General features: G+C 47.9%; 1 protein-coding gene across 5 annotated transcripts in view; it reads right to left on the bottom strand.

Moving 5' to 3' along the window:
• The window catches only part of MMP24 (matrix metallopeptidase 24), a 256,364-nt gene that overhangs the window by 197,610 nt on the left and 31,271 nt on the right, over positions 1–27,483 (bottom strand). For 3 of the 5 annotated variants that reach the window (XM_059733327.1, XM_059733329.1, XM_014598384.3), the window contains exon 3: positions 1,368–1,484. The exons of 1 other annotated variant lie outside the window; for it this stretch is intronic. In XM_059733327.1, coding sequence (XP_059589310.1) covers positions 1,368–1,484 — 117 coding nt within the window. Of the gene's footprint in view, positions 1–1,367; positions 1,485–18,050; positions 18,141–27,483 lie in introns of all 5 variants that reach the window. One more of the 5 variants, XM_019485548.2, reaches the window with a different exon arrangement.

Below are 27,483 nucleotides of genomic sequence, written 5' to 3' on the forward strand. Positions count from 1 at the left end.
TAGAATCTCCTCAGGAGTCTTGGCTGCAGGTTTTTCTGGAGTCTTGTCTGCTTTCTTAAAGAAAGTGTCCGAGGAAGTTTGGACACATGTTCTCCAGGGAGATGGGTGACCCAGCGAACTTGTTCGCTGGCGTGGCATCACATCGGATCAAGCATTGTAAAGTCGAAACTAACATCAGAAAATTAAAACAGGGTGTCAATTTATATACTTTGTAAGTTCAAAACGTTGTAACTCAAAACGTTGTAAGTCGAGGACTGCCTGTATTTACAGTGATGGATTCTGAACTGGCTGTCACCATTCGGGAAAGATACTTTGGAGTTCTTGTACACAGTTCTCCAAAAACACTGGCTCAATGTGCAGCAGCAACCAAAAGCCAATAAAATGTTGGGTATCATTAAGAAGGGAATTGAAAACAAAACAGCAGGCATTATTATGCCACTTTATCAATCCATGATGAGCCCACATTTTATTTATTAGATTTATATTCCAAACTATCCAAAAGTCTCAGAGCAGCTTGACTACTAGTAAGTAGTAATACTTGACTACTACATGAATTCTGGTCTCTACACCTTTAAAAGGATGAGCTGGAACTGGAAATGGTACAGTGAAGACTAAAAAGACTAGGACTCTTCAGTTTGGAAAAGGGAAAGCGGGGGGGGGGGGGTGTGACAGAGATCTATAAAATGATGAAAGGCATGGACCAGGTGAATAGAAAACTGTTATTAACCAAGTCCCAGAATACAAGAAGTAGAGGGCACCCAGTGAAATTGTGTGGAAGCAGGTTTAAAACAAAGAAGAGAGGTACTTTTTTACACAGGATGTAGCTAACTTGTGGAACCCACTACCGCAGAATGTCATACAGGTAGATAATGTAACCAGGTTCAAAGAGGGATCCGATAAATACATGGAGAATAAGTTCCTTAGGAGCTATTAAACAGAGCAATTTGGCATGTATCCTCTGACATCCCTAAAACAATGATGCTTGATGTCAGGGAAGGCATGCCTCATTCATATACTCTCTCTCTGAAATATCTAGCACTCACCACTTTCAGAGGCTAAGCAGACCATTGATCCAACCAATGTGGAATGTCTTATGTTCTTATCTTTTTTTATATAAGTTAGGTTATGCACATTAATGATAAGACCTGAAGGCATTTAAAAATCTGGCCTAAATCTGGCCCAATTTTATTTTACTTGAAAATGAAATTTGGATTCCAAAGTTGCTTAGCAGCTTGCAAAAAAAATCATCCTTTACATCTTCTCAAATGCAGAGGGTCATAAGTATGTATGAAGAATATACATTTCCCTTTTTGTAGCTGAGTAAATAGTACATGTCAAAATATTACTCTTTAAAAAATAAAACATACCTGTAAGTTATATGCTTCTGCCTCCATTTCTGTCCAGTTAGCGCATATCGCTTTTTCCTTCGGTTATGGCTTAAATGGGGATGATCAGGAACCCCACATCGAGGCTTCTTCATCCATCTTTAAAAAAAGAAAAAGATCCACTCTTTTCATAGAATCATAAGATGAAAGGGCTGGAAGGGACATCAGAAGTCACCTAATCCAAACCACTGCACAGATGCAGACAAATCATCCCAGACAGCTGCCTATTCAGCCTCATCTCGAAAACCTCAGATGAGGAAGATTCCCTAAGCAGCTTATTCAACTGTCCTACTCTTCTTACATTTAGAAATTTTTTTCTTAGATTTAATTTATATCTGTTTTGCTTTACTTTAAACCCAATCTCTCTTGGCCCTGCAACAAGGGAAAAATTGTCTTTAACTTCTTTATGGCAACCTTTCAAATATTTGGTAACTGCTATCATGATCCACCTCTTAACTATTTTTTTTCCCAACAAAACATACCAATTCCTTCAACCTGGCCTTGTTTAGTTTGCATTTCAACCCACTTATCTTCACTTACAGATTCTCTCCGGTTTCTCTACAACCTTTTAAAACTGTGGTGCCCAATACTGGACAAAGAACCCCAGCTCAGACCTAACAAACACTGAATAGATTGGTACTGTCACATCCTGTGCCTTGCATGTCTTGTATTCAAGTAAAGATAGTGTGTATATTTAAGATGAGGTTCCCCTCTCCATCCCCCATTGGCATAAGAAAAAAAACCCCTTGTCTTATAACTGCATACAAGGAAATCTCACTAAATAAGCTGTCTATCATTAAACTGCTGCCAAAAGCAGCATATGCTCAGCAATGGAAATCTACTATGAAATTGATTAAATGCAGTCAACGCTGAGCATGACTATAAAATACATGGCCCACATTGGGCAAACATATGGATGGGAACATGCTTCTTTTTTTTTTTAAAGGGAATTGTTCATGTGCCAAGCCAAATCAATTCGAAATCTATGAGTCAGTCAAGATACATAAGTGGCCCTGCTACTGGCAAACATCCTCCACCCCATGTGAGACTTCAGATGTTTCCAAATCTTTTGGCAGGCATCCTACGTGCAGGCCCAAGCCCAGAGGCTTGGGGTTCGGATGCCCCCGAGTTTTAATTGCCCTCATCCATAAGGCTGCAGGAGCAAGCTAGGGAGGAGTCTACTGATGGGAACCTATCACAAGGATAAGTAAGGGCAGCCCACCTGAATAAGACATATGGTACTGCCCATTAGAGTCAGTGGCAAGTATGCTTTTTTCAAGTCAATGGTGAGCCATGACACTGCATGCAGTTCACCCAGAATCCCTCTGTCAACCCCTCTCTCAGCTTGGCACACATGATTAGTGTGGCCCTGCCCTCCATGAGGTGAAGCCAGACCAGGTTGCCCTGTGTTGCATCTGCATATACATTTTTGAAGCATCCCAAGCCTTGTGACAAGAACACATAGGTCCAGTCATGAGTGGGGGGCTACTTATCACATGGATCCTTGCAGGGAGGGGTATCTGGAGTATGCACACATACTGAGCAACACTTAGCTGTGGGACACCATGGCTTGAAATACTGTTAACTCTAGTGGGGCCAAGCCCAATGAAGCATGTGGTAAATCATGAACTTTTGGCATATATAGCTTGTACTACATACAAGTAGGTGCCCAAGTGCTGCTCAAAAGTGTCTGTAGAGTACCTGTGCTAAAACTTGCAGCAGTTTCAAAAAAAGGTAACATTCATCAATTCTGGATAAACTAAGTGTATGGGTACTATATGCAAATTGCTACAGTCATGTTTAATTTCAAGATTATTGTTTTCAGATTTGCACCTTACTTCTATGTGCTCAAGAAGAGCAGAGTCTGACAGTAAGGAGAGGGTGAAGGAGCTGCCAGGGGAAAAAGTTGAGGGGACGCAGAGAACAAAGGGCTACCTGATCTCCCCCCAGATTTATTTTCCCTGCTGTAGCAGTGGGAAAGGAGAATGTTCAAGGCAAACCTCCAATAATTATATTCTATACTTGGAAAATTATAAGAAATTTATAATTTTTCCATATATAGAATCCAATTATCAGAAGGCTGTCTTATAATAAGGGTAACATTCTATTTAAGTAAATGCAGTATATAAAAGCTACAAGTAGTTTTAGCTGTGTTTGCTAAAACTATTTTGCTATTGGGTTTACTTTGAACCAGGTTTTACAAGAACAAGGAGTATGAAGTTATTCTACAAAAAATAAGTGTACAAAGTAAAACATTATTTTATAAATCCAAGCCATTTGTACCTTACCTACATAAACAAAAGGGTCTGTTTAAAAACCTTTACCAGTACTGGGTAATGTAGTATTTTGTTAAAAAAAAGAAAAGAAATGAAAGATTTCTAGAAGATGGCAGAGGGAGAAAAACAAAGGAAAACAACACGCAAGTGAGAGGCTAAGGCTGAAAGTGACCTGTCTAAATCTGACAATGGTAGTAGCCAGACTATTCAGGGTGAAAAATCTAGGTTGGATGGTACAAGTTCTCTCCAGATCATGACTTTTGTGAGGGGAAAAAAATCACTCCTCTGGTCACAGATAGACATTTCTGTACCTCCAATGGCTTATTTAAAACCGACAAAGGTATTCAACAGTTCCTGTAGGGTCCAGGGACTGAATCAGACCTGTGAAGTGGTATATCTTGTATCTGAGACCTGTCCACGGGAAAACTGATTCAAGCCAGGCACAAATAGTGAGGCACCCTGGCTTATGCCTCCAGCCACCTGTCACATTGTACCTGGGGTCAACCCTGCACAGACATTACGCTGTTTTCCCTGAGTATCGAGAAACAGATTTTTAAAAAATATTTTAAATGCTGCAATACTGATCACTGCAATGTCTAACTTGACCCCAGGTGCACAATCCAGGTGCAGGCCTCTATATAATCACAAGAAGCATAAGACATCATTTAAAATTAGACCCCTAAGTGGGGACCTGCCTACAGCAAGCCAATAGAGAAACACTAAAGAGACGCTAGCCCTAAATTCAGGCCCCTCTGCTTTATGGAGGGCTGCAAGGAGGCACCTCCTTCTACATGGCATCACAAGCCTGAATGGTAAACTGAAGGTAGACACCTGTGCTGTCTTTCAGGAGAATGGTTAGTAAGAGAGGTGGTGGTAGCAAACTCTGTTTCTACAATACCTTGATTAACAGTGACACACAGACTATAAGAGACCTACATTCAATTCTCCTCTCCCTGAGAGGCTTAGGGAGTGGCGCGAGACGCACGGGTGAAAGCCCCTCGTGCTCCCGTACCCCAAAGCCCCCCAGCGACCCCCAACTACCGCAGAGCCCCCCCGCTGACCCCCAGCAGCAGCTGGAGGTAAGCGAGGCCGTGGTGGGAGGGGACTAGCCCAGCTCAGCTGCAGGGAGGCGGCTGATTAGGAACCGGGGAGGGTCTTGCCCGGCCCCGGCGCCTACTCGGCTCAGCCCCCCAGGGGGACAGTAGAGGAGGGGGTACTCACCGATCCCTCTCCAGGCAGGCAGGGTCCTCCAAATCCTGGGCAGGGCCCCCTGCCTTGCCCAGGAGTAGACAAGTGCCAGAGGCGGGCCCACTGTGCACGTGCATAGTTTAAAAGGGCCCGCCAAAGGAACAAAGCCCCAGAGAGGCTTAGGGAGCGGCGCGAGATGCACGGATGAAAGCCTGTCGTGCCCCCGCACCCCAAAGCCCCCCAGAGACCCCCAACTGCTGCGGAGCCCCCCCACCAACCACCAGCAGTAGCCAGCGGTAAGCAGGGCCATGGTGGGAGCAGACTAGCCCAGCTCAGCTGCGGGGAGGCAGCTGATTAGGAACCCGGGAGGGTCTCACCCCACCCTGGCCCCTACTTCGCCCAGTCCCCCAAAGAGCCATGCAACTGGAGCCTCGTGAACAGGACATGCAAACAGGCGCGCTTGTCTGCCTGGCGCATGAGTTAGCGCAGAGTTTGCACAGGAGGGTGAGTGGGAGGGCCTAAGGCCCTGCCTGTGAGCCCCTGCCCTAGGGTAGGCAGTCCCAGCTGCGGCTGGCCTCTCAGCAGCATGCTGCAGATGGGCACGTGCCGCAACCCGAGGCACCCCTCAGGGTCTGTGGCCCCCCGACTCTGGCGCTTCAGAGGCCTCCACCCAGACGGAGCCCCTGGTTCCGGGCTCCACCCAGATGGAGCCCCTGCCTCTCAGTTGCGGGGGCTACCTGTCACTTTTTCAGGCCCTGGGGACCGGAAGCATGGCCACCTCCCCTTGTGAGGTCTGCTCTCCTTTGGGGCCTCTGGCATGCCAGCTGGAGGAGCTCCAGGTCACAGTCCAGAGACTGTGTGCCATCAGGGACTGAGAGCAGAAGATCAGCTCCTACTGCCAGGCCCTTCTCCCCCAGGAGGCGGAGGGTCAACCACAGTCACCTTCCAGGACAAGGGAGGACACCGGGTCCTCCCATCCTGTCCAGCCAAGGGGATGGACCAATGTGGTCAAGGGCCCCAAGGTCCCGTCCCCCCCCTTCCCCCCCCCACCCATTGGAGCTTTCCAACAGGTACGAACCTCTTGCAGCCCCAGCAAAGCCTGCCAAGTTGCCAGCTCCTGGAGGCAACACAGGTTCAACTGCAGCTACCACCCCCGTTCTCCCTAAAACAAAACACAAAGTGTTTGTTGTGGGAGACTCCATCCTGTGGGGGACTGAGGGGGCAATCTGCCGCCTCAAACCCTTGACCCGGGAAGTCTGCTAGTTCCTGGGAGCCCATATCCGAGACATTGCTGAGAAGATCCCTAAACTCCTCCAGCCCATTAACCACTACCCTATGCTCCTTATCCACGTGGGCACCAATGACACTGCTCGGAACCCTCCCAGTCAGGTCATGAAGCACTACAGGGATTTGGGAGTGGGGCTTAAGGGGGTGGGGGCACAGGTGGCGTTTTCCTCGATCCTTCTGGTTTCGGGCTATGGGCTGAGGAGGGAGAGGAGGATCCAGGTAGCGAACCAAAGACTGTGGCACTGGTGTCATCGGGAAGGCTTCGGCTTCCATGACCACAGCTCGCTCTTTGGTGAGAGAGGCAGCGAGCTGCTGGGAAAGGACGGTCTCCACCTCTCTCTGCTGGGGAGGAGGCTCTTCTCAGCCAGACTGGCTGACCTGCTCCATCGAGCTTTAAACTAAGCCTGCTGGGGGATGGGAGGGACTACCGCCACTGCTGGCCCGCTGAGCAACCCTTGCAAAGCCAGCAGGCCAAGGCACTTAAGGGAGCCCACCCCTACCCCAGCCCTGGAACAACCAGTAGGCAAGGCAAGGGCCCCCGAGGGGGACACTTATATGCCTGTACACGAATACCAGGAGCTTGGGGAATAAACAGGAGGAACTTGTCCTCCTGCTTAACACAAATAATTACGATGTCATAGGGATAACGGAGACCTGGTGGGACTCCACCCATGACTGAACCACGGATAAACACAGCTATACCCTGTACAGGAAGGATCGAGTGGACAAAAGGGGTGGGGGTGTAGCTCTCTATGTTAAGGAAAGCTATGCATCCCTGCAAGCCGACACTGGCACCCACGGTGGACTGGAGACCCTCTGGGTTAAAATCCGTGGGGAACACGGCACAGAGGATACAATGGTGGGAGTCTACTACAGACCTCCCTCCCAGAATCAAGAGATTGACCAGGAGTTTGCCAGGCTATTGGCTGAGGTTGCACGTTCCCAGTCCATGGTTGTCATGGGAGACTTTAACTACCTGGACATCTTGTGGAAAGAGTGCTCAGCCAAATCCGAACAGTTGCAAAGCTTCCTCACGTATGTGGATGAGCTCTGACTCAAGAAGTCTACGGGCCAATGAGAGGTAAAGCGCTGCTCGACCTGGAACTGGCAACCGGGGACAACCTAATCAGTGACCTAAAGATCGAAGGGAAGCTAGGTGACAGCGACCACGAGCTGATCACCTTCACCATCCGCCGAAAAGCTGGCAAGTCACTCGGCAGTACAGAGGTCCTCGACTTCAGGAGGGCTGACTTTGACAAGCTCAGGAGACTTGTCAGTGAGGTCCTAAGGGACCATGACCCCAAGGGGAGGGGAGTCCAGGAAGAGTGGTTGTTCCTCAAGGGAGCAATCCTAGATGCACAAGCTAAGGCTATTCTGTCTTGGAGGAAAGGCAGAAAAAGGGCACAGCAGCCCCCCTGGCTCAACAAGGAACTGGCGGACCTCATGCATCTAAAAAGAAAGACCTACAAAGGATGGAATCTACCTCCAAGGAGGAATATTCTGCACTGGTCCAGACCTGCAGGGAGCGAACCAGGAAAGCCAAGGCTGTGATGGAACTCCAGCTGGCTACAAGCATCAAGGACAATAAAAAGTCCTTTTTTAGATATGTGGGGAGCCAAAGGAAAAGCAAGGGCAACACTGGACCCCTGCTAAACCAGAAGGGACAACTGATGACCGACGCCCAGGAAAAAGCCCACTTACTAAATGGGTACTTTTGTGTCAGTCTTTCACAAGTCCCATGGGATGCCCCTGCCCATTACAGGACAGAGATGCCTGGGTGAGGGTGATTCCTTGTCCTCCATTAATGCTGACCTCGTGAAGGAACACCTTGAGAGGCTGGACACCTTCAAGTCAGCCAGCCCTGACAATTTACACCCCAGAGTGCTCAAGGAGCTGGCCAGCACCACAGCTCAGCCCCTGGCACAGATCTTCGAGAGCTGCTGGCACTCTGGTGAAGTGCCCAAAGATTGGAAGAAGGCCAATGTGGTGCCTATCTTCAAGAAAGGGAGGAAAGTGGATCCAGAAAACTACAGGCCCATCAGCCTGACCTCTATCCCTGGGAAGGTCTTAGAAAAGATTATCAAAGAGGCCATTCTTAACAGACTGGCTGATGGCAACATCCTGAGGGATAGCCAGCACGGGTTTGTTGCGGGTAGGCCGTGCTTAACCAATATCATTTCCTTTTATGACCAGGTGACCTATCAGCTGGTCAAGGGGGAAGAGATTGATGTCATATATCTTGACTTTAAAAAAGCCTTTGATCTGGTATCCCATTATCACCTCTTGGCAAAACTGGCCAACTGCAGACTTGGGTCCACCATGATCTGCTGGCTGGGGAATTGGCTCTGTGGTCGGACCCAAAGGGTGGTGATTGACGGAAGTCAATCGTCATGGTGCCCGGTGACCAGTGGGGTCCCTCAAGGTTCTGTCCTTAGACCTATATTGCTCTTCATTAATGATGTGGACATTGGAGTCAGAAGCAGAATGGCCAAGCTTACCGATGATACCAAACTTTGGAGTAAAGCATCCACACCTGAGGACCAATCCAGGCTGACCTTGACAGGCTCAGGAAATGGGCGGACGAGAACCTGATGGTGTTTAACACTGAAAAATGCAAGGTTCTCCACCTTGGGAAGAAAAACCTGCAGGATGCTTATAGGCTCGGCAGTGCTACGCTGGCTAGCACTTTGGACGAGAGGGACTTGGGGGTCAGGACTGACCACAAGATGAACATGAGCCTTCAATGTGATGCTGAAGCTAGTAAAGCAAGCAAAACGCTCGCTTGCATCCATAGATGCTTCTCAAGCAAATCTCAGGACGTCATTCTTCCATTGTACTCGGCCTTGGTGAGGCCACAGCTGGAGTACTGCATCCAGTTTGGGGCATCACAATTCTAAAAGGATGTGGAGAAGCTTGAGAGAGTCCAGAGAAGAGCCACACGCATGATCAGAGGTCAGGAAAACCGACCTTATGACGAGAGGCTGAGAGCTATGGTGGCCACCTATAAGTTTATAAGGGGTGTTCACCAGGATCTGGGGGAACGTTTGTTCACCAGAGCGCCCCAAGGGATGACAAGGTCGAACGGTTATAAACTCCTGCATGACCGTTTCAGGCTGGACATAAGGAAGAACTTCTTTACTGTCCAAGCCCCCAAGGTCTGGAATAGCCTGCGGCCAGAGGTGGTTCAAGCACCTACTTTGAACGCCTTCAAGAGAAATCTGGATGTTTTTCTTGCTGGGTGTGACAGCTGAAAATTGTGTCGAAGGTGCTTGCTGAATGCTCTGTGAGGATTAGACCAGGTGTTTCCTGTTGTTTGTTTATGTATAGAGCTGCATATTGCTGCTAAGAGTTTAATTAAAGTAAAAGATTAGTCAGGCCTTGTATGTAGTGAGGTCTTGTACGTAGTGGCACAGTTAAAATTAACCTTATCAGAAAAATGCAAAGGCATTGTACTCAGTTATAAGGAAAGTTTGTAGTGAGTGGCTGTGAGTCCACAGGGTAGCTCAGAAGTTATAAATTGCCTAGCACATCCGGAAATTATCAGAAGGAAGATGCAGCATTGTAAGAGAAGTTACTAATTTAGAAATTAGCTGTTGACCTAGATTCAGCGAGCCCGTGGATCTTAAGGAGCCCAAGGACTGAATACCAGGGTTCTTCCCCCCCTCAGACAGCACAGAACGGGGATGCCTAACTTCGCTGAGCTTTATAGAAGAGGAACTTGTCGTACATCAGGCATCAGAGGAGACTGCCGATAAGTTGCCAACACGAATTGTTATGGTCTGTCATTGTGGTCTTGTTATATCATGCGTAGTTGTGTGTTTGTTAGGTCAATAAAACTTTCTTACCTTTCTACCTCCGACCACTCTCTTAATCCTGAACCCTCCTGCTGGTGGCTGCAACATAAATTAGCATCATGAACAGGATTGAGAGTCTCTGGTCCGGAGAAAAAGGTCGGAATGGAAGGAGTTGGGTGGGCCCCATTGGTGGCTTTGCTTAAGGAAATGACAGGGACAGAGAATCCCGGGTGGGATAAGGATAGGTTGAGGCCTGCCTGGAGTGACCCAGGAACCACACCCAATCACTGGGCTAGGTTTGCTGCTGCCGCCCAGGGTAAACCCAAGAAGGGGTGCCTGTTGTGGCTGCTGGCCACGTGCCTGCAGTTAGGGGCCGAAGAGAATGTTCAACTCCGGGAAAAGGTTACCTGGCTGAGTAAGGAGTTGGAGGACGTGAGGGATTCCAACAGTGTGGCATGTGAGGCTGCGCAAGCTGCCCAGAGTCACTTGGAGACATTAGAATGGAGGGAAGAAAAGATTATGATCACACGCGTGGCCGCTTTCCTCCAGAAGAGGGCGCAGTTAGTGCAGGCTGTGGAGCCCTCCTTCGAGAAGGTGCAACAGTGCCTGTATGAAGAAAAACCAGAAGCTGAGCTCTGGGAAGAACACGGGGAGGGGATAGATAAAGGGGAGGAGATTGATGACAAGCCTGGTGCTGAACCACCCCCGTATGTCCCCGCCTGGATGAAAGAACTCAGCCAAGCATTTCCAGTAGTAGTAACTTGCTGAGGGCCACAAGGGGGAAATTTCCGAACAGAGCTGCGTTACTTTACCCACGCGGAAATTTGAGATATACAGGAGCAGCATAAGTCCAAGCCAGGAGAGTCAATGATAGATTGACTAGTTTGACTGTATAGTGAAGGGGCCTGAGCAATATCAGTGAGCCGTGCCGAGGCAGCCCAACTCGTCCTGTGCCCCAAGCTCCAGTTTACTCAGTTTGCAGAAGGTGATGAAAATATTACTTTGTTTTCTGCTGCACTACAGGTGACCGCTGCCAGTTATGGTAATACGGAAGACGACCTTAACCCTGCTCCTTGGGCGTGGGCCAATTTAGAGGCTGTCTGCTGCGTGTATCTATTAGCACTAACTGAAATCATTTGTGCAGCAGTTTAGACTCGCACGCCAGACGCAGAAGTCGTGACAGCACTGTTGTAGAGGAGGTTTGCCAGTGAGCACCAACAGAGTGTAGCTCAGCCCTGTTGACCTTGGAGCCAGAGGCGGTGAATCACCCAGTAAGAAATGCGATCCAGCGATTAGTGCAGCTTCTATCCATTTTACAGAAGCCAGGGCTTGCCAAGCCGATGAACACTGCCAAGGCCATGGCAGTGGCCTCAGTGAAAGATAAACCCCTTGACCCCTCCTAATTGTTGGGAAAAGCCAGGGAAGGCCACCCCAAGACTCCACAAGCAAGAATGTGGAAAGACTTGTTAGCTGCCAGTTTCAATGAAGTGCAAATCAACAGACTGCCCACCTGCAAGGGCTATGGGCTAAACACTGTAACGAAGGGGCAAGCCTGAAAGCAGAGCCTTCTGCGCCACTGGCAGTGTCACTAGAGGGATTCTCTGCCCTAAGGGGGGAACTGTCAACATTTTCCCAGGCACATGAGGGGCCGCCAGCCTTTACCTCCCCTGATTGTGTGGCCTAGGAAGTCCAGCTGGCCTGACCCCCAAGGAAGGGGACCATCATGGGGGTGGTAGTGGGCCAGGGACTGGTATCTAAAGTTAATATCAGCCCCTTAATTTGGATACCCATACAGATTCAATTAGGTAAAAGTAAGAAGTCAATCAATATGCTATTAGACACAGGTGCCCAGATTTGCGTTTTAGATTCTATGGATTAGAAGAGGGAAAAAGGAACCCCTTATCAAGTAATTGGAGTCAGAGGCACTAGATGACCAGGACATCTGGTCTGAGCGATCTTTGCACTACCTAATGACTCTGAAGTAACAGTGGCAGCAGTAATACTTAAAGGGAGACCAAGTTTATTAGGACTTCATGTACTAAGACGACAGCGGTTTGCCCTTAAGCAAGAGAATTAGCGGTTTGAGTGTACAGTGCCTCACCAGGAACCAGAAAAAAATGGCTATAACAGCTGTAACTCAATGTAGCATGACCCCATTAACCCTGCCTCCCATAAAAGGAGTATACCAGCCCCAGTATCAACCCCCTCCCCCCCCCCCCCCCCCCGAGGCCACCCAACCTATCCAGTGTATCATCAGCCAGCAGTTGGAGGACAGGACTATTATCCAAACCCACTCTCCATATAACAATCCAGTGTGGCCAGTGCATAAGCCAAATGGAAGGTGGTGGCTGACTATTGACTTTCGAGCTCTGAATGCTAATACTGACCCCTTGACGGCTGCTGTTCCATCGCTACCATTATTAAATGGTGCACGTCCTGTAAAGCCCATTTACATTTATAGCAACTCCTAGATAGTGGTAGGGGGATGCACTAAATAGCTACCCCTATGGAACAAGGAAAACTTTAAAAGATGAGGACAGGACATTTGGAGCTATGAGCAATGGAAGACCTTGTGGAAGTTAGCCCAAGATGAGCTCCCTCTACACATCTGACATGTGAGTGCAGCACATGGGAATAAGGTGAGGAAAGGCCCAGAGGCAAAGTGAAATAGGGAAGTTGATCAGCTGACCAAGGAAGAAGGCCTTGTATGTTGAAGAAGAAAATGAAGCAGCTAGTCCATCATTGCCCGATTCCTCCTCCCACTGCACACCTGGAGAACGAGCCACAGAATGGCTACAGCGACAACACGGGCACCCTGGGCATGACGGAACCGCCTGCTTGGCCACGTCTTGGGGCATTCATGTAACTAAGAAAGAGGCACAAGATATAGTTAACGCTGTCATCACCTGCCGAGAGGTCAACATGTGACTAAAAACTTTCTCGACTGTCCTGTTGTCATTACATGGGGGAAAGGTAGCATAGTAAGTATAGCAATGCAATTTCATAGGCCACCTCCCTTGAACTTCCCAGAAGCGACAGTACGTGTTTGTAGCCGTAGAAGTTATCACAGAAATAACATTCGCCCACGCCTTGGCGAGAGCTACTGCCCAGGACACTCGCGCAGCACTGCAAACTGCTAGCTGTGTATCCACCACCCATAGAACTACAGAGCGATAATGGCCCTCACTTCCGCAACCATCTTGTGTATGACTAGATCTCAAAAATAGCATGTTATGGATATATCACATCTGCAGTCTAATGGATTAGTAAAACAAGCCAATGGCATCCTCAAATGCAATTTGCGGTTGCCCGCTGTCCCAGCTCTTAAAGACTAGAACTTGCACCTAGATCGAGCTATCAATTGAGCCAATAACCGACCCCGTCCGGGAGGCAGCCCTATGCAACAGGCCTTTGGATTGGGTGGTCCCCACGAGCCAGCAGTAAAGCGACCTGGGGTGGTGACCTGGGAAAGCTCCAGGCAAGAGATCAGGTAGTAGTGAAGCATCCTCAGGGAGATAAATGAGAGGGGACATTTTAGCAAAAGGTATGCATAATACATGGTGGATATTCAACTTCAGACTTTGGAATTGGTGTCTCAAGGCAGGCTTTGGCTTCCTGGACAAAGATCCGCACATCATGACGAGGGACATGCTCGGATGGGATGGGCTGCACCTTTCCCCTAAAGGTAAGTGTGTTTTCTCTTCTAGGTTGGCGATCTCCTCCAGCGGGCTTTAAACTAGGCTCGTTGGGGGAAGGGGATGGCGTGGGCGAAGGAAGCCTCAGACAAGGAAGCTAAGCATCGCCTGCAGGAGCAGCCCAGCCTAAACCGATGACAAGAGAAACAGGTAATCAGGTAAGTGACATGGGCCTGGGTACTGCTGCGATTAGGGGGGAGGTCCATTCATCTTCAGGAGGCCTCAAATGCCTCTATACTAATGTTCGCAGCATGGGGAACGAACAGGAAGAACTAGTCCTCCTGCTAGCCAGTACCAACCCAGACATAGTGGGGTTCACCGAAACGTTGTGGGACCCAAGACATGACTGGGCAGTGAATATCAAGGGCTACAGGCTCTACAGGAAAGATAGGACAAGCAGGAAAGGTTGGGGAGTGGCGCTCTGTCAAGGAGCAACACACATCCACAGTGAGTAACACTGGGTCAGAGGAGGAGCAAACGGAAGTGCTCTGGGTTAGAATACAAGGGGGTCGGGGAGAAAGGGACTTAATGGTGGGGGTCTACTACAGACCACCCAACCAAGGAGAAGATCGAGACTAGGAATTCTTACGTCAGCTCATGGAGATAGTTAGGTCCAAGGATGTGGTCGTGGGTGACCTAAACTTTCCAGACATCTGCTGGGAAGAGCAGACAGCCAGGTCTGACCACTCATGCAGGTTCTTAACTGATATACAGGACCTCCATCTAACCCAGGAGGTACACAGCCCCACCAGGGAAGATGCCTTGTTAGATTTGGTCCTGGCCACGGGCGACGACCTGGTACAGGGTCTGCGGGTGCTCGACCACCTGGGTGATAGCGATCATCATCTGCTAGAATTCACCATCCAGCACAAGGTGGTGAAAGCCTCCAGCAAGGCAGCAGTCCTCGACTTCAGGAGGGCGGACTTTAACAAGGTGAGAAAACTAATGGGGGAAGCACTGAGGTCCCAGAGCAGGAGGGAGTTGAGTGTCCAGGAGGAGTGGTCATTCCTTAAGGAGATGATCCTCCAAGCTCAAAGGGACGTAATCCCTACAAGAATCAAAGGGGGCAAGAGGGCGCAAAGGCCCCCATGGCTCACCAAAAGCATCCAGGAATGTCTCCAAACAAAGAAGGAGGCGTACACCTGTTGGGAGGGGCCATCACAAGAGAGGGCTATACCTTGGTAGCTCGGGAATGTAGGGGGGCAGTCAGGAAGGCCAAGGCAGAAATGGAGCTGGGACTAGTGACCCAGATCAAGGACAAGAAGAAGTCCTTTTTCAAATACATAGGGGGGCAAAAGAAGGTGCCAGGTAACGTGGCGCCTCTGCAGGACATGCAAGGAAATCTGGTCAGCTCACCTGACAGTAAAGCTGGCATATTCAACAATTTCTTTGCCTCTGTATTTCTGAGGAGGGACCTAGATATCTCCCACACTGGCACCTGCAAGGGCCCTGTGGGTGGCACACCCAGGCCTAGGGTTAATGAGGACCTTGTCAGGGAACTTCTGGAGGGACTAGATGTATTTAAATCTGCAGGTTCTGATGATCTCCACCCCAGAGTGCTGAAGAAACTAGCAGGGGTCATTGCGGGACCTCTGGCACAGCTCTACAAGCACTCATGGCACTCGGGCGATGTGCCGGAGGACTGGAAAAGGGCCAATGTGGTCTGCATCTTCAAAAAGGGGAGGAAGGAGGATCCAGAAAACTATAGGCCCGTGAGTCTTACCTTGGTCCTGGGGAAGCTTTTCGAAAGAATTATCCTGGCACATGTCCAGGAAGGGCCAGCAGGGGAGGTTATGCTCAGGGGCAACCAGCATGGGTTCATTAGGGGCAGGTCTTGTCAAACCAACCTGGTGGCCTTCTATGACAGGTAACCAAGTCCTTGGATGCAGGTGTCGCAGTGGATATAGTCTTTCTGGACTTCAGGAAGGCCTTTGACACGGTCTCTCACCCCATTCTCAGTAAGAAACTAGGAGACATTGGTGTTGATGCCTATACGGTCAGATGGGTCACTAACTGGCTGAAGAGCTGCACCCAGAGGGTGGTGGTGGATGGGTCTTATTTGACCTGGAGGGATGTGGGCAGTGGGGTCCCCCAGGGCTTGGTCCTTGGGCCCGCACTATTCAACATCTTCATCAGTGACTTGGGCGAGGGGGTAGAAAGCACCCTGTTCAAATTTGCAGATGACACTAAGATGTGGGGGGAAGTGGGTACACTAGTAGGAAGGAACAGGCTGCAAGCGGATCTAGACAGGTTACAGGGGTGGGCCAATGAGAACAGGATGGGATTCAACACTAACAAGTGCAAGGTAATGCACCTGGGGAGGAAGAACCAGTGGCACACCTACAGGCTGGGGAACTCCCTTCTTGCCAGTGTCGAGACAGAAAAGGATCTTGGAGTCATCATTGATGCCACAATGAACGTGGCCTGACTAAGTGGGGATGCGGTCAGGAAGGCCAACCATACCTTGTCATGCATCCACAGATGCATCTCAAGCAGGTCCAAGGAGGTGATCCTCCCCCTCTATGCGACACTGGTCAGGCCACAGCTGGAGTACTGCGTCCAGTTCTGGGCGCCACACTTCAGGTGGGATGTGGCCAACATGGAGAGGGTCCAAAGGAGGGCCACCCGCATGATCAGGGGTCAGCAGGGCAGGCCCTACAAGGAGAGGCTGAGGGACCTGAACCTGTTCAGTCTCCAAAACAGAAGGCTGAGAGGGGACTTAGTGGCAGTCTACAAACTAGTCAAGGGGGACCAGCAGGCATTGGGAAAGTCCCTGTTCCCCCGAGCACTCCCAGGAGTTACAAGAAACAATGGACACAAGCTAGAGGAGGGTAGTTTCAGGCTAGACATTAGGAGGTGCTATTGCACTGTCAGGGCGGCTAGGATCTGGAACCAACTTCCAAAAGAAGTGGTGCTGGCTCTTACCTTGGGGGTCTTTAAAAGGAGGCTGGACGAACATCTGGCCAGGGTCGTTTGACCCCTGTACTCTTTCCTGCCACGGCAGGGGCTCAGACTAGATGATCTGCTCAGGTCCCTTCCAACCCTACCGACTATGAAAGTGACCTAGGGGTAGTGACCCAGGAAAGCTCCAGGCAGGAGATCAGGTGGTAGTGAAGCATCCTCAGGGAAATAAATAGGAGAAGACACTATTGGCAAAAAGTATGCATAATACATAGTAGGTATTTAAGTCAAATTCATCTAACAGTAGCCAAGCTCCTTGTTGCCTTGTTCCTACAAATTAGATCTGTCCACAAATGCAGCCATAGCCATTCCTAATTAAGCCTGCTACTGAAAATGAGTCCTGTTCTATCTGAATCAGCTAGCACCACGAAGTAGTAGACTGTTATGACTGTATTCTTCTTACTAATGCCTTACTGTGTTTCCTGGGTAGGGCATGTCTACTATCCTTATTACCCAAATATTAATGAACTTGCTCCTGAAGATCTAAAGGAGTGGCCTGACCTTGAAAAGCATCCCCTAGAAACGTGCTCAGATGACTTTCACGTGGTCCAGCCATAGTATCCATATTAGAAGAAACCCGCCACCCTGCAGCAAGTGAAATCCTGGTCTCTAAGTAGAAGAAACAGAATAGTTAACTGACAAAGTGGTAACTGTCAGTGCACCTGTAGCACCAGTTATCTTAGGTACATTCCCTACCCGAACGCTGGAATGGCTAACTGTAGGAGGGGAGGTAATTGTTGTAGCTCTGCCCGTTTATATGTTTGTTGTTACATACTTCCTGAGGAAAACCCCATTGAGCTCAATGTCCCTGAGTCTGTACCCCCAATAGTGCATTCTGCATCTGTTCAGCCTCGTGAGCCACTGCGTTTATAGGAAAATCTACCCCTCCCATTCCTATGGCTGACAACACTCTCCAGTGATGGTCTGAAGCCCACCAGGTGGGAAGGCACGCTACAGGTTAGAACAAAATTATTATACAGTTTGTAAATCATACCTACACAGAGGCATAGTAAAATAGTACCCACTTTAATACAAGTAAAAAGTGGCTGTATCCACAAGTATCCACCATTTATCCCCATCCTTTTATACCAGTGAGATTCCTAAAGCAAATTAGTGCTATGATTCTGCCAGGGCAGTGCCGTTTCACCAACCCGGTACAACATCATCCCCATGAGCAACAGTAGGAACTCTTTCGCCCTCTAAGAAGTGCAGCATTGTTACGGGCTCCCAAGGAGAGAAAGAGAAATGTGATCTGTGACAGAAGGGGGTGTTCACCATTATCTCTGGCCTTTCCTCCCCGGGAGGCCCCAACACTTCCTGTGTATAACTCCACACCCTGGTAGAGGTGGTGGACCCTGGTACACCCTGGTAGAGGTCACAGGTTAAAATCCCAACCCTCCTAAATGCTTCCTTGTTCACTGCCCGGGTATTGTTCAGACTGGAACAGTGGTATGTCCGTGCTACCTTTCCAAACTGTTCAGCAGGAGCCCGCGTAGCTGAAGGGTTAAAGTGGGAATGGCCAACCATTTTCTGTTCCACAACTACAGTTGGGTCCTGCAAATGAAGAGATGCTCCAGGTTATCTTTGAGATGGACTTAACGAAGCTATGAATGTATAGAACTTAGATAAATCCCAGGAAAATACTAAAAGAGTAGCCAGTCTCCAACAGGCAGTAGGGCTGCTCACTAGAGGAGGCATGCTTGAAGTCAAAACATTAGAGCACACTGACTAATTGCTAACTGATGTAAAATCAGAGAGCCCATCTTGCCCAGGCCATAAGACACTGCTTTTAGAGCAGACAAAAATCAAACCTAGAGTACTGTTTGTGCGCAGGTTCAGTTATCACTAAACATGCATTTTTATGTAATAAACAACATAATAAACAATGTTAGAAATAAAGAATGGCCCCCTGGCTTATAGCATCATAGAATGCCTGCAACATTTAAAGAAAGATACCCCTATCAAAGTACTTAGATTACCACTTGGGAAAGCTGTGATAAAAGAAAGTGTTCATTCCTAGTGCAGGGGGTAAAAGATAGAAATTAGACCACTGCTTATTTGCTTAGCACGGGGCTAAGAGAAAGATGCCTCTGAGACTAGAATCTGCATTGCCCCATATAGAAAAGTTACCACAGATGGCCCTCAGTATGTGGCACAATCCCCCTTAGTTCAAATCGGTAACATCTTAATTGAATTAAAGACCCTATAGAGAGGATAGCCTCTCAGCCCACCCAACATGACCTGCGTACATGAGCTACCTAATGTGTCATATGTAACAATAGGGCAACGTATTTGTTAGGAAGAACCAGGTTGCTTACTGTATAAAAATAGTATCACCTGGGCTTTGTGCAATTCGTGTGGCTTAAACATTAAAAATAGAGCCGTTGCTCTGCTGCAATTAAGAAACGGTACTATTGCCCTAAAATGGCCAGAAATTTCTTCTGAAACCATAACTCTCAACTTTACGATACCCACCTCATGGGTACCAGATGTAGACATGCCATGGTTAGAAGACTAAAATAAGGTAAAAGATAAGCTATGAAGCCTTGAGGCAAAAGCTCGGCAAAAAACTCAGTTGGCCCTCCTTGCTCTGGAGGGTGGGCAGATCATCAGTTTGGCTGCCAATGTGCCTGAGCCATGTAAATAGTACAATGTAATTTGCACTGTTCACATGTCACCAACTATCACCTCAACTACATGGCTAACCATCTTAAGCATCATAGTGATATGTATTGCCCTAGTACCAACAGCTAAATAGTGTTTTAACCGTTGTTGTAAATCTGTCCATTCTATGCAAGTTAAGTTTAAAGATCCCTCCCCATTCCCTGATGTAGCGCATGTAGCTTTAGCATCTCAACTGTACCGATCACAGCACTTCAGCAAGTAAAGGGTGGAGTGTGACAGCTAAAAATTGTGTCTAAGGTGCTTGCTGAACATTCTGTGAAGATTAGAACAGATGTTTCCTGTACTTTGTTTATGTATAGAGCTGCATGTTGCTGCTAAGAGTTTAATTAAAGTAAAAGATTAGTCAGGCATTGTATGTAGTGAGGCCTTGTAAGATCAGTGAGGCCTTGAAAGTAGTGAGGCCTTGTATGTAGTGGCGCAGTTAAAATTAACCTTAACAAAAAAATTCAAAGGTTTGTACTGCTATTGGTCAGTCATAAGGAAAGTTTGTAGTAAGTGGCTGTGAGTCCACAGGGTAGCTCAGAAGTTATAAATTCGCTAGCACATCCGGAAATTATCAGAAAGAAGAAGCAGCATTCTAAGAGAAGCTACTAATTTAGAAATTAGCTGCTAACCTAGCTTTGGTGAGCCCATAGATCTCAAGGAGCCTGAAGACTAAATACCAGAGTCCTTCCCGGTACCCCTCGGACAGCACAGATCAGGGACGCCTGACTTTGCTGAGCTTTATAAAAGAAGAACTTGTCGTACATCAAGCATCAGCGGAGACTACCAATATGTTGCCAACGCGAATTGTTATTGTCTGCCATTGTTGTCTTGTTATATTACGCGTAGGCAGCAGGGCAGAGAGCTCCAAGCCCACAGCAAGCAGCCTGCATCAGCACCATGCACAAATCAGCCCGAGATACCACCCGCCGACCACCCACAGACCCAGCCCCACTCCCTTACTGTGGGGGCCTCAATCTGCCCCCCACCCCTTTTCTCTCTGCAGACTTACCTGCAGAGAGCTGCTCTCCACACTGCCTAACTGCATTCCTGGCCATGTGCATGCATGCAGCCACGCACATTCACATGGCATCTGGGGGCCCCGACCAGAATGTGTAATTAATTATATTTATCTGTGAACATTATCGGCTACACTAGCCAAAAAAAGCAGATAGCCAATAATGAAAATTTTCCTTTTATCAGTGGTGATCCCATATGCAAGCAATATATCGGTGCACCTCTACCAATGTCATTCCACTGTGCTTTATGGATCACTGAGATGACTACTCTTACCCTTTTTTATAGATAGGAGGTACAAAGGGGCAGTAATCCCCTTTTGTGCTGGATTCTATTGACAACCAGGTGTCAAAAGAGAACAAGACCCGTGATATAATTGGCCATTATATAATAATATTATACAATATATAATTATATATATACACTGGCAAATTGTCCATCAAGAATGATAGGGCGGGGGGAAGGAGGTGGGGGACAGAGCCCCGAGTCCGGCCCTGCGGCCCCCTCTCGCTCCGGGTCCAGGCCCGCTCCACCCCCACCACTCTGGGTTCCCCTCCCTCTGCTCTGGGTCTGATCCCACTCCATGCCCCCCACACCACTCCAGGTCCGGCCTAGCTTCATCCCTTGCCCCAGCCGCTCCAGGTCCAGCCCCACTCTACCCTCCTGCCCCAGCCACTCTGGGTCTGGCCCCACTCCACCCCCATGCCGCTCTGTGTTCGCCTGGTCCATGTCCGCCTCCCTCCCTGCCCACCACCTCTCCCTCCCTGCCAGCTGTTCTGCGGGGTGGCAGGGGGGTCGTGCCACTGTGATCCCCCTCTTCACCCTCAGGCAGGAAGGTGTGGGGAAGCCTTGCTGGTTGGGCAGCTGGGGCATGTTCACTGTCACCACAAACTTCGCCGGCAGCGGCTCAAACTTGGGCCCACATAGCCCGGGCCACGCAGCCAATCACTGCCTGGCCTATCAGTGGTGTATGCGCAGTTGCCCAAAAGTATTACACAGACAGGCAGACACACAGACCAAGGCTTTTATTATATTAGAATTACTGTCTCACCATGGCAACTTTCAGTTTTGGGTCCTTGTTCAGAAAAATAAAGTTAGCAACCACTTTAGCTGTACAGTGCTTTCTCTCTCATCTTAGTTTGATGCCCCACCTGTGGAGTCATGAAGATGTAGAAGAGCTGTCCAGGATTCTAGCAGAGGTAACAACATTGAGCTGCATTTCATCACAGGTTCAGGAATTCTATCCAGGCTTAAAACCATTTACCCAGCCCTAAGGTGCAAATATAAGATATGCACCAATATCCAAGGGTCATGCTGTTCTGTTAGGGCAGTGGCAGGCAATTATTCCAGGTGGAGAGCCACTTACAGAGTTTTGGCAAGCTATTGAGGGCTGCATGGGTAGCCCCACCCCTTGACAGGTGCCCCAGCCCCTGGTTGCCCTCTTGGGGCTGGAAGTCCCGCTCCTAACCTCTGACCTTTGCTACCAGAAGTCCCTCCCCTTGCCCCTGGAAGTACTCCTTTGGGGGAAAGGGTTTGCCATCTTAGAAAGGGACCGCCACCCACAAATTATACACTAAAAATCAAACACCCATAATAATATATTTTAATTTAATTAAAAAATAATAATTTGTCTTGATTTGAGTGTGTTTGTGCTATATATGTAGAAGTGACTGCATAATAGCTCAAAATGCAGTCTTCCTCTTGTATAGTGTGTGGGGTGTGCAGGGGTGTTGGGGGGTATGGGTGGGTGGGTGTGGGGTTTCTGGGGATGTGTGTGCGGGGGTATGGTATTTGTGGGGTGTATGATTGTGTGTGGGAGAGACTGTAGCTGTGGGGCTTGGGGGAAGGGTTTGAGGGTATGCGGGGTGTTCCCACCTGTTGTATTAGGGAAGGAGCAGGCAATTATTCCAGGGCTGGACTTAGGGGTGGATGATGTGGGCAACCATTGAAGGAGCCATGGTCAGGGGGGCATCACACACATGAGCAGCCTATGCTCACAGCAGTGCTCTTCCCCTTGCCCCAGGCAAGAGAAGCGGTACCTGCAGCAGCACCACTGACTTGGGAGGGGTGCAGTGGGAGGGCCCCAAAATACAAGTTCACCCAGGGTGCCATTTTCCCTAACGTCAGCTTGGCTTTCATTGCCTTCTGATCCAACTTCTTTGGTTTTAGTTCTCAGGACAAGCCTCCTTTTTAATACAGGCAGCACTCTGGTGAATGAGGAATTACTTCTAGTAGTTCAGGCCCAAGGAAAGGAACCTTGAATATTGCTGTGATGTGGCAGGGATGATCCTCAGTATTCAGGTAGCTGAAGAGGTGCAGGTAGCGGTGACTCCTAAGGGGCAGGACTAAGTCCATGGTCCTATTGCACAAACTGATACATTCACATAGAAGGATAAGAGAATCACTCCTACTGAACAGTCGGGTACATGAGTTGATCACAAGGTGCAGTTTGCAGGTGAAGTAGAATTCTACCTTACTTAATGACTCAAAAGACCCTTAGACATCATGTTTCAAAACAAGTATCATGCATTTCTTTACAGAGACAGTTAAGGAATTATTCACATTAGAAATCACTTTAAGCCCATTTAACCTAACAACAAGGATCCAGAAATAAAACTACAGCAGTTACCACAAATGCATGGATTGAATTCTTGTTTTCTGTAACCCTGTGCCTGATTCCCCATCCTTTTGGGAGAAGTGGTTCAGAAAAAGGTACTGCACACAACATTTTCTGTACTCTGGAATATTGATGATCTTGCATTTCCAAAATATAGCTGGCAAGGACTGTATCCATATATGTATTAAAATTTATAATTCTCCCTGAACTGCCCTTAATGGTGGCTTCTTTGACTGCTCTCCTCCCAAACACTGATGTTAATGCCATGCTCCAGTTTTAGTTTCAAAAAAATGAGGAGGGGAAAATGAGAGAGAGAAAACTTCTCTGTAACAGGGCACCAGATACAGTGCCTGTTACGGGGGGAAAAGGGAGGTGCCATCACAAGCTAAGAAAGAAAAAGTACCCGCAGCTGGCCACAGTGGGAAAGGCAGAACAGTGCTGGGCAGTGGCCAGCTGGAAAGGACAGTGTAATGACAAGGGGCAAAGCAAAGGCAAAGCCAAGCAATGCCAGAGGCAGGTACTCACCAAAGCCGGAGAAGCCGAAGACATGTCGGGAAAGAGCAGGCGAGCGGCTGTCTGGGTGAGTGCTGAGCCGGGGTAGGGTCTGCCTGGTGGCAAAGAGGCTGGAGGAGGCAGTCAAACTCCTCAAACTTCCTTATCTGGGGCAGGGGAACTCAGGGAAGAGGTTGGCAGTCAACAATAGAATAATTGGCAGCTGCATTACCAAGCAATCCCTTACTAAGCAATCCCTTACTAATTACTAAGCTGTGACCCTGCGGATTTACAGCCAGCACACGCAAAGTGATGAGCAGAGGACTAGTGTTTAACCCTCACTGGGACTGTGAAGCAAACAGCTCAGTACAGAAAGGGCAGCAGAATGCCATCTCCCTAGGGAAAAGAAGACAAAGGGAACTCTCATGACCACGAGACCCCACTAAACTAAGAGAGGGACAAAGCACCCAAAGTGACATCAAGGGTCGGAACAGCATAGGTGTAGTCAGGACAGGGTGAAGGGGAGGTAGGAGCCCTGTGAAAAGACTATAGACAGTATCCCAAGGTGTCTTAAGAGGAACACCCCTCAAGCTCTGTGCTCTTTTTCTCACTATATCTATTTTTCCATCAAGGCGTGGCAGGAGAGTAAGAAGACCATCAAGAGTCCATGTTGGAGCAATAGCAACACCTATGGCACCAGTGCGATGCCCACATTCTCATTCACCGGTAAGCAGGGGATAAGAAAAAAGAGTAAGTTTGCCTGGGAATTCTGAAAGAAAAGCAGTAAGGCCTCTGTGGCAAAACTGCATTAAAGGGAACTTTGCTGCAAATTGGTGGGGTGAATTGATGGGGTATCTATTTTCAATAACTGTATGTTTTGACTAGATTCTATATAGTGACTTTTTAACTGAGTATTTGCAACTGTAGGGTGCATTTTGTTAAAAATTAATATGAGGTGTGAAAGAGGCAGGTTTAGTTTAGGGTTGAATATATATGCCAGGGGTTGTCAACTGGGGGTATGCACACCCCCTGGGGTAACTGAGAAAGCCCTAGGGGGTATGCATGGATGGGTGGGGATGGAGCACCGCAACGCACCATCTGACGCTGCCGCACAGGCGCTGCCTACCCAGCTGGATGCAAGGGAAGCTCGCATGCAGCAGCTGTTGCTGTTCTGTGCTCGGCCGTATGCCACCTCCCCGTATGCCACCCCACATCCAGCCGCATGCCACTCCTCTTCCTCTCCTCGCTCTGTGTCTAGCCAACAGGGGTACACTGCTCCAAAAAGGTTGAAAACCCCTGATATATGCCAAGCAACCTTATAAAAAGGCAGGCCCTTGCAAATGCAGTGAATGAGTCTACCTGGGAAAGGAACCAGGAGAGAATGGGAGTTCTTTTCTTTTCTTATTTCTTTTCCTTCTCTAACAGGTGTCTGGAAAGTAGTTAACTGAGTCTCAAAAATGAGAAAGCAAAAGATGGAGAGTGGTCAATCAACTGTCATGATCTAGATGGATGTGTCAGACTTTTGTTCTCCCATGAAGGCAAAGATCACTTAATTCTCACCAAGAGGAAACTGATGACCAGACTGGAAATAAAACTAATGGGACTAGGGGCAAAAAAATCAATTTACACAGTATCAGAGAGAATAAGGACTTTGTGAAAAGACGTCACAGAGTGCTGCTGTAGACAAAGCCCTGCTGTAGGGTCAGACAGGATGATGCAGGACAAAAAGACAACTAGAGGTATGGGATGTCCAGGATAAACAACCACAGCTGTGTCAGAAATAGCAACAGTTCTCAGACACTAAGCATGGAAACTACTGATGAGACTGCCTCAGATGAATTAATGCATGACAGGGGCCAGATGAAGACCCCACAAAGCAGAAGATGAACTACACAGCCACAGAGGAAGACAATGGTATCTATCCTCCAGACTTCGAGCTCTTATTCAAGATGTGACTGAGCGACTGCCAGAAGTCACATATTTCTCAGATCATTACCCTTCTCTGCTTGTCTGTGTGGGGACACTAGTGATGCCATCAAGAATGATCCTAAGCAGATAGAAAAAGAAAAAGAAAAGGTCTAGGCAGGAGCATGAAGAGGATTGGGGCGCAGGTGGTGTTTCCACTGAAGGTAAAGGTCAACACAGGACCACTACATAAAAAAACCCAACAACAACACATAAGGAGCCTATACACATGCTCCCAGCATTTTGATCCAGCATGTGACAGTGTCACATGTATTCAGCATCCCACATTTCAAAATGGCAACAAGGTGCTTTAACTAAAACTCGCTGAATGTGTTTCAGTTAAAGCACTTCTGTGGCCATTTTGAAATGCAGGACACTGAATACACATGATGTTGCAACATTTAAACTAGAGCAGCTGTCCAGGAGGTACTCTAATTTAAATGCTACCCCCTCCACACCACACCACACCCTACAGCACATGCATAGACACCCATAGTTCAGAATGTAGTATTGACAAAAAGGTTTTGGATTATTCAACAATGGGTTAACATTTTGCAAGAGAGCTGCTGTACAAAGGAGGGATCTAACTAAAGAAGTCTGGGAAAAATATCTTTGGACATTGTCTAGTTAACTTTATCAGGAAGGGCTTTTAACTGAGTCCTATTAGAGGTGGGGAAGAAAATACCACCAACCACAGGATATTTAATACCAAAGGATAAGGACCAAAACAAAATGCTTAATTCTGAAGAAAAGTTGAGGAAGCACAAATTGGGGAAAAAAGATGCAAAAGGAAAAGCAGCCTGACAGCTTGCAAAATATATTTTGATGTTTATATACTAATGAACCGTATGAAAGGGGAAAAAGTCCGATGAACTGAAAAAGCATAATATGTAAAAGACATTTATGACTTAGTATTACAGAAATTTGGTTGAATAATGTTATCAACTGGAATATCAATGTTGAGGGATACACCTTCTTCTGGAAGGATAAGCTTGAGGAAAAAGAGAAGGCATTGTGCTACATGTAAAAAAACACATGTTCTTGTTCTGTTACAAAAGCAGAAAAAAGCAGTAGATCTGTTGAGTGCATCTAGGAGAAGGGGCAAAAGAGCAATAGTGATACTGGAGTGGAGGCCTACTACAGACGGCTACATTAGGAAGAAGAGATGAATGAGGCATTCAAGGAGGTAACACAAACATCCAAAATTTATAAAACAGAGTTAAATCTTAACTTCCCCGGTATCTTTTGAAGAATAAAGCTCCTGACAAACATTGTATTTATTGTGAATCATAAAATGTTAGGGTTGGAAGGGAACTCAGGAGGTCATCTAGTCCAAGCCCCTGCTCAAAACAGGACCATTCCCAACTAGATTATCCCAGCCACAGCGTTGTCTAGCCAGGTTTTGAAAATCTACAAGGATGGAGTTTCCATCACTTCTCTGGGTAACCTATTCCAGTGTTTTACTACCCCTCTAATGAGGAAATACTTCCTAATATCCAACCTAAACTTCCCTTGCTGCAACTTGAAACCATTGCTCCTTGTTCTGTCTTCTGCCATCACTGAGAACAGTCTAGTTCCATCCCCCTTCAGGTAGCTGAAAGTCCTCCGTCTTCTCTTCTCTAAACTAAATAAGCCCAGTTCCCTCAGTCTTTCCTCATAAGTCATGCCCGTCAGCCTCCTCACCATTTTTGTTGCCCTTCACTGGACCCTCTCCAATTTGTCCACATCCTTTCTGTAGTGGGGGCCCCAAAAATGAACACAGTACTCCAGATATGGCCTCACAAGTGCTGAATAGAGGGGAATAATTACTTCCCTTGACCTACTGGCAACACACCTACCAATGCAACCTAGTATGCTGTTAGTCTTCTTAGCGACAAGAGCATACTGATAGAGCATATTCAGCTTAGTGTTCATTGTAACCCCCAGATCCTTTTCTGCAAAGTCACTGCCCAGCCAGTCAGTTCCCAGCCTGTACTGGTGCATGGGCTTGTTGCGTCCTAAGTGCAGGACTTTGCACGTGTCCTTGTTGAACGTCATGAGATTTCTTTTGGCATAATCCTTCAATTTGTCTAGGTCACGCTGAATCCTAGCCCTACCATCCAGCATTATCTACTACTCCCCCCAGCTTGGTGTGATATG

This window comes from Alligator mississippiensis, chromosome 9 (assembly GCF_030867095.1).
Source record: "Alligator mississippiensis isolate rAllMis1 chromosome 9, rAllMis1, whole genome shotgun sequence".
Lineage (NCBI taxonomy): Eukaryota > Metazoa > Chordata > Crocodylia > Alligatoridae > Alligator > Alligator mississippiensis.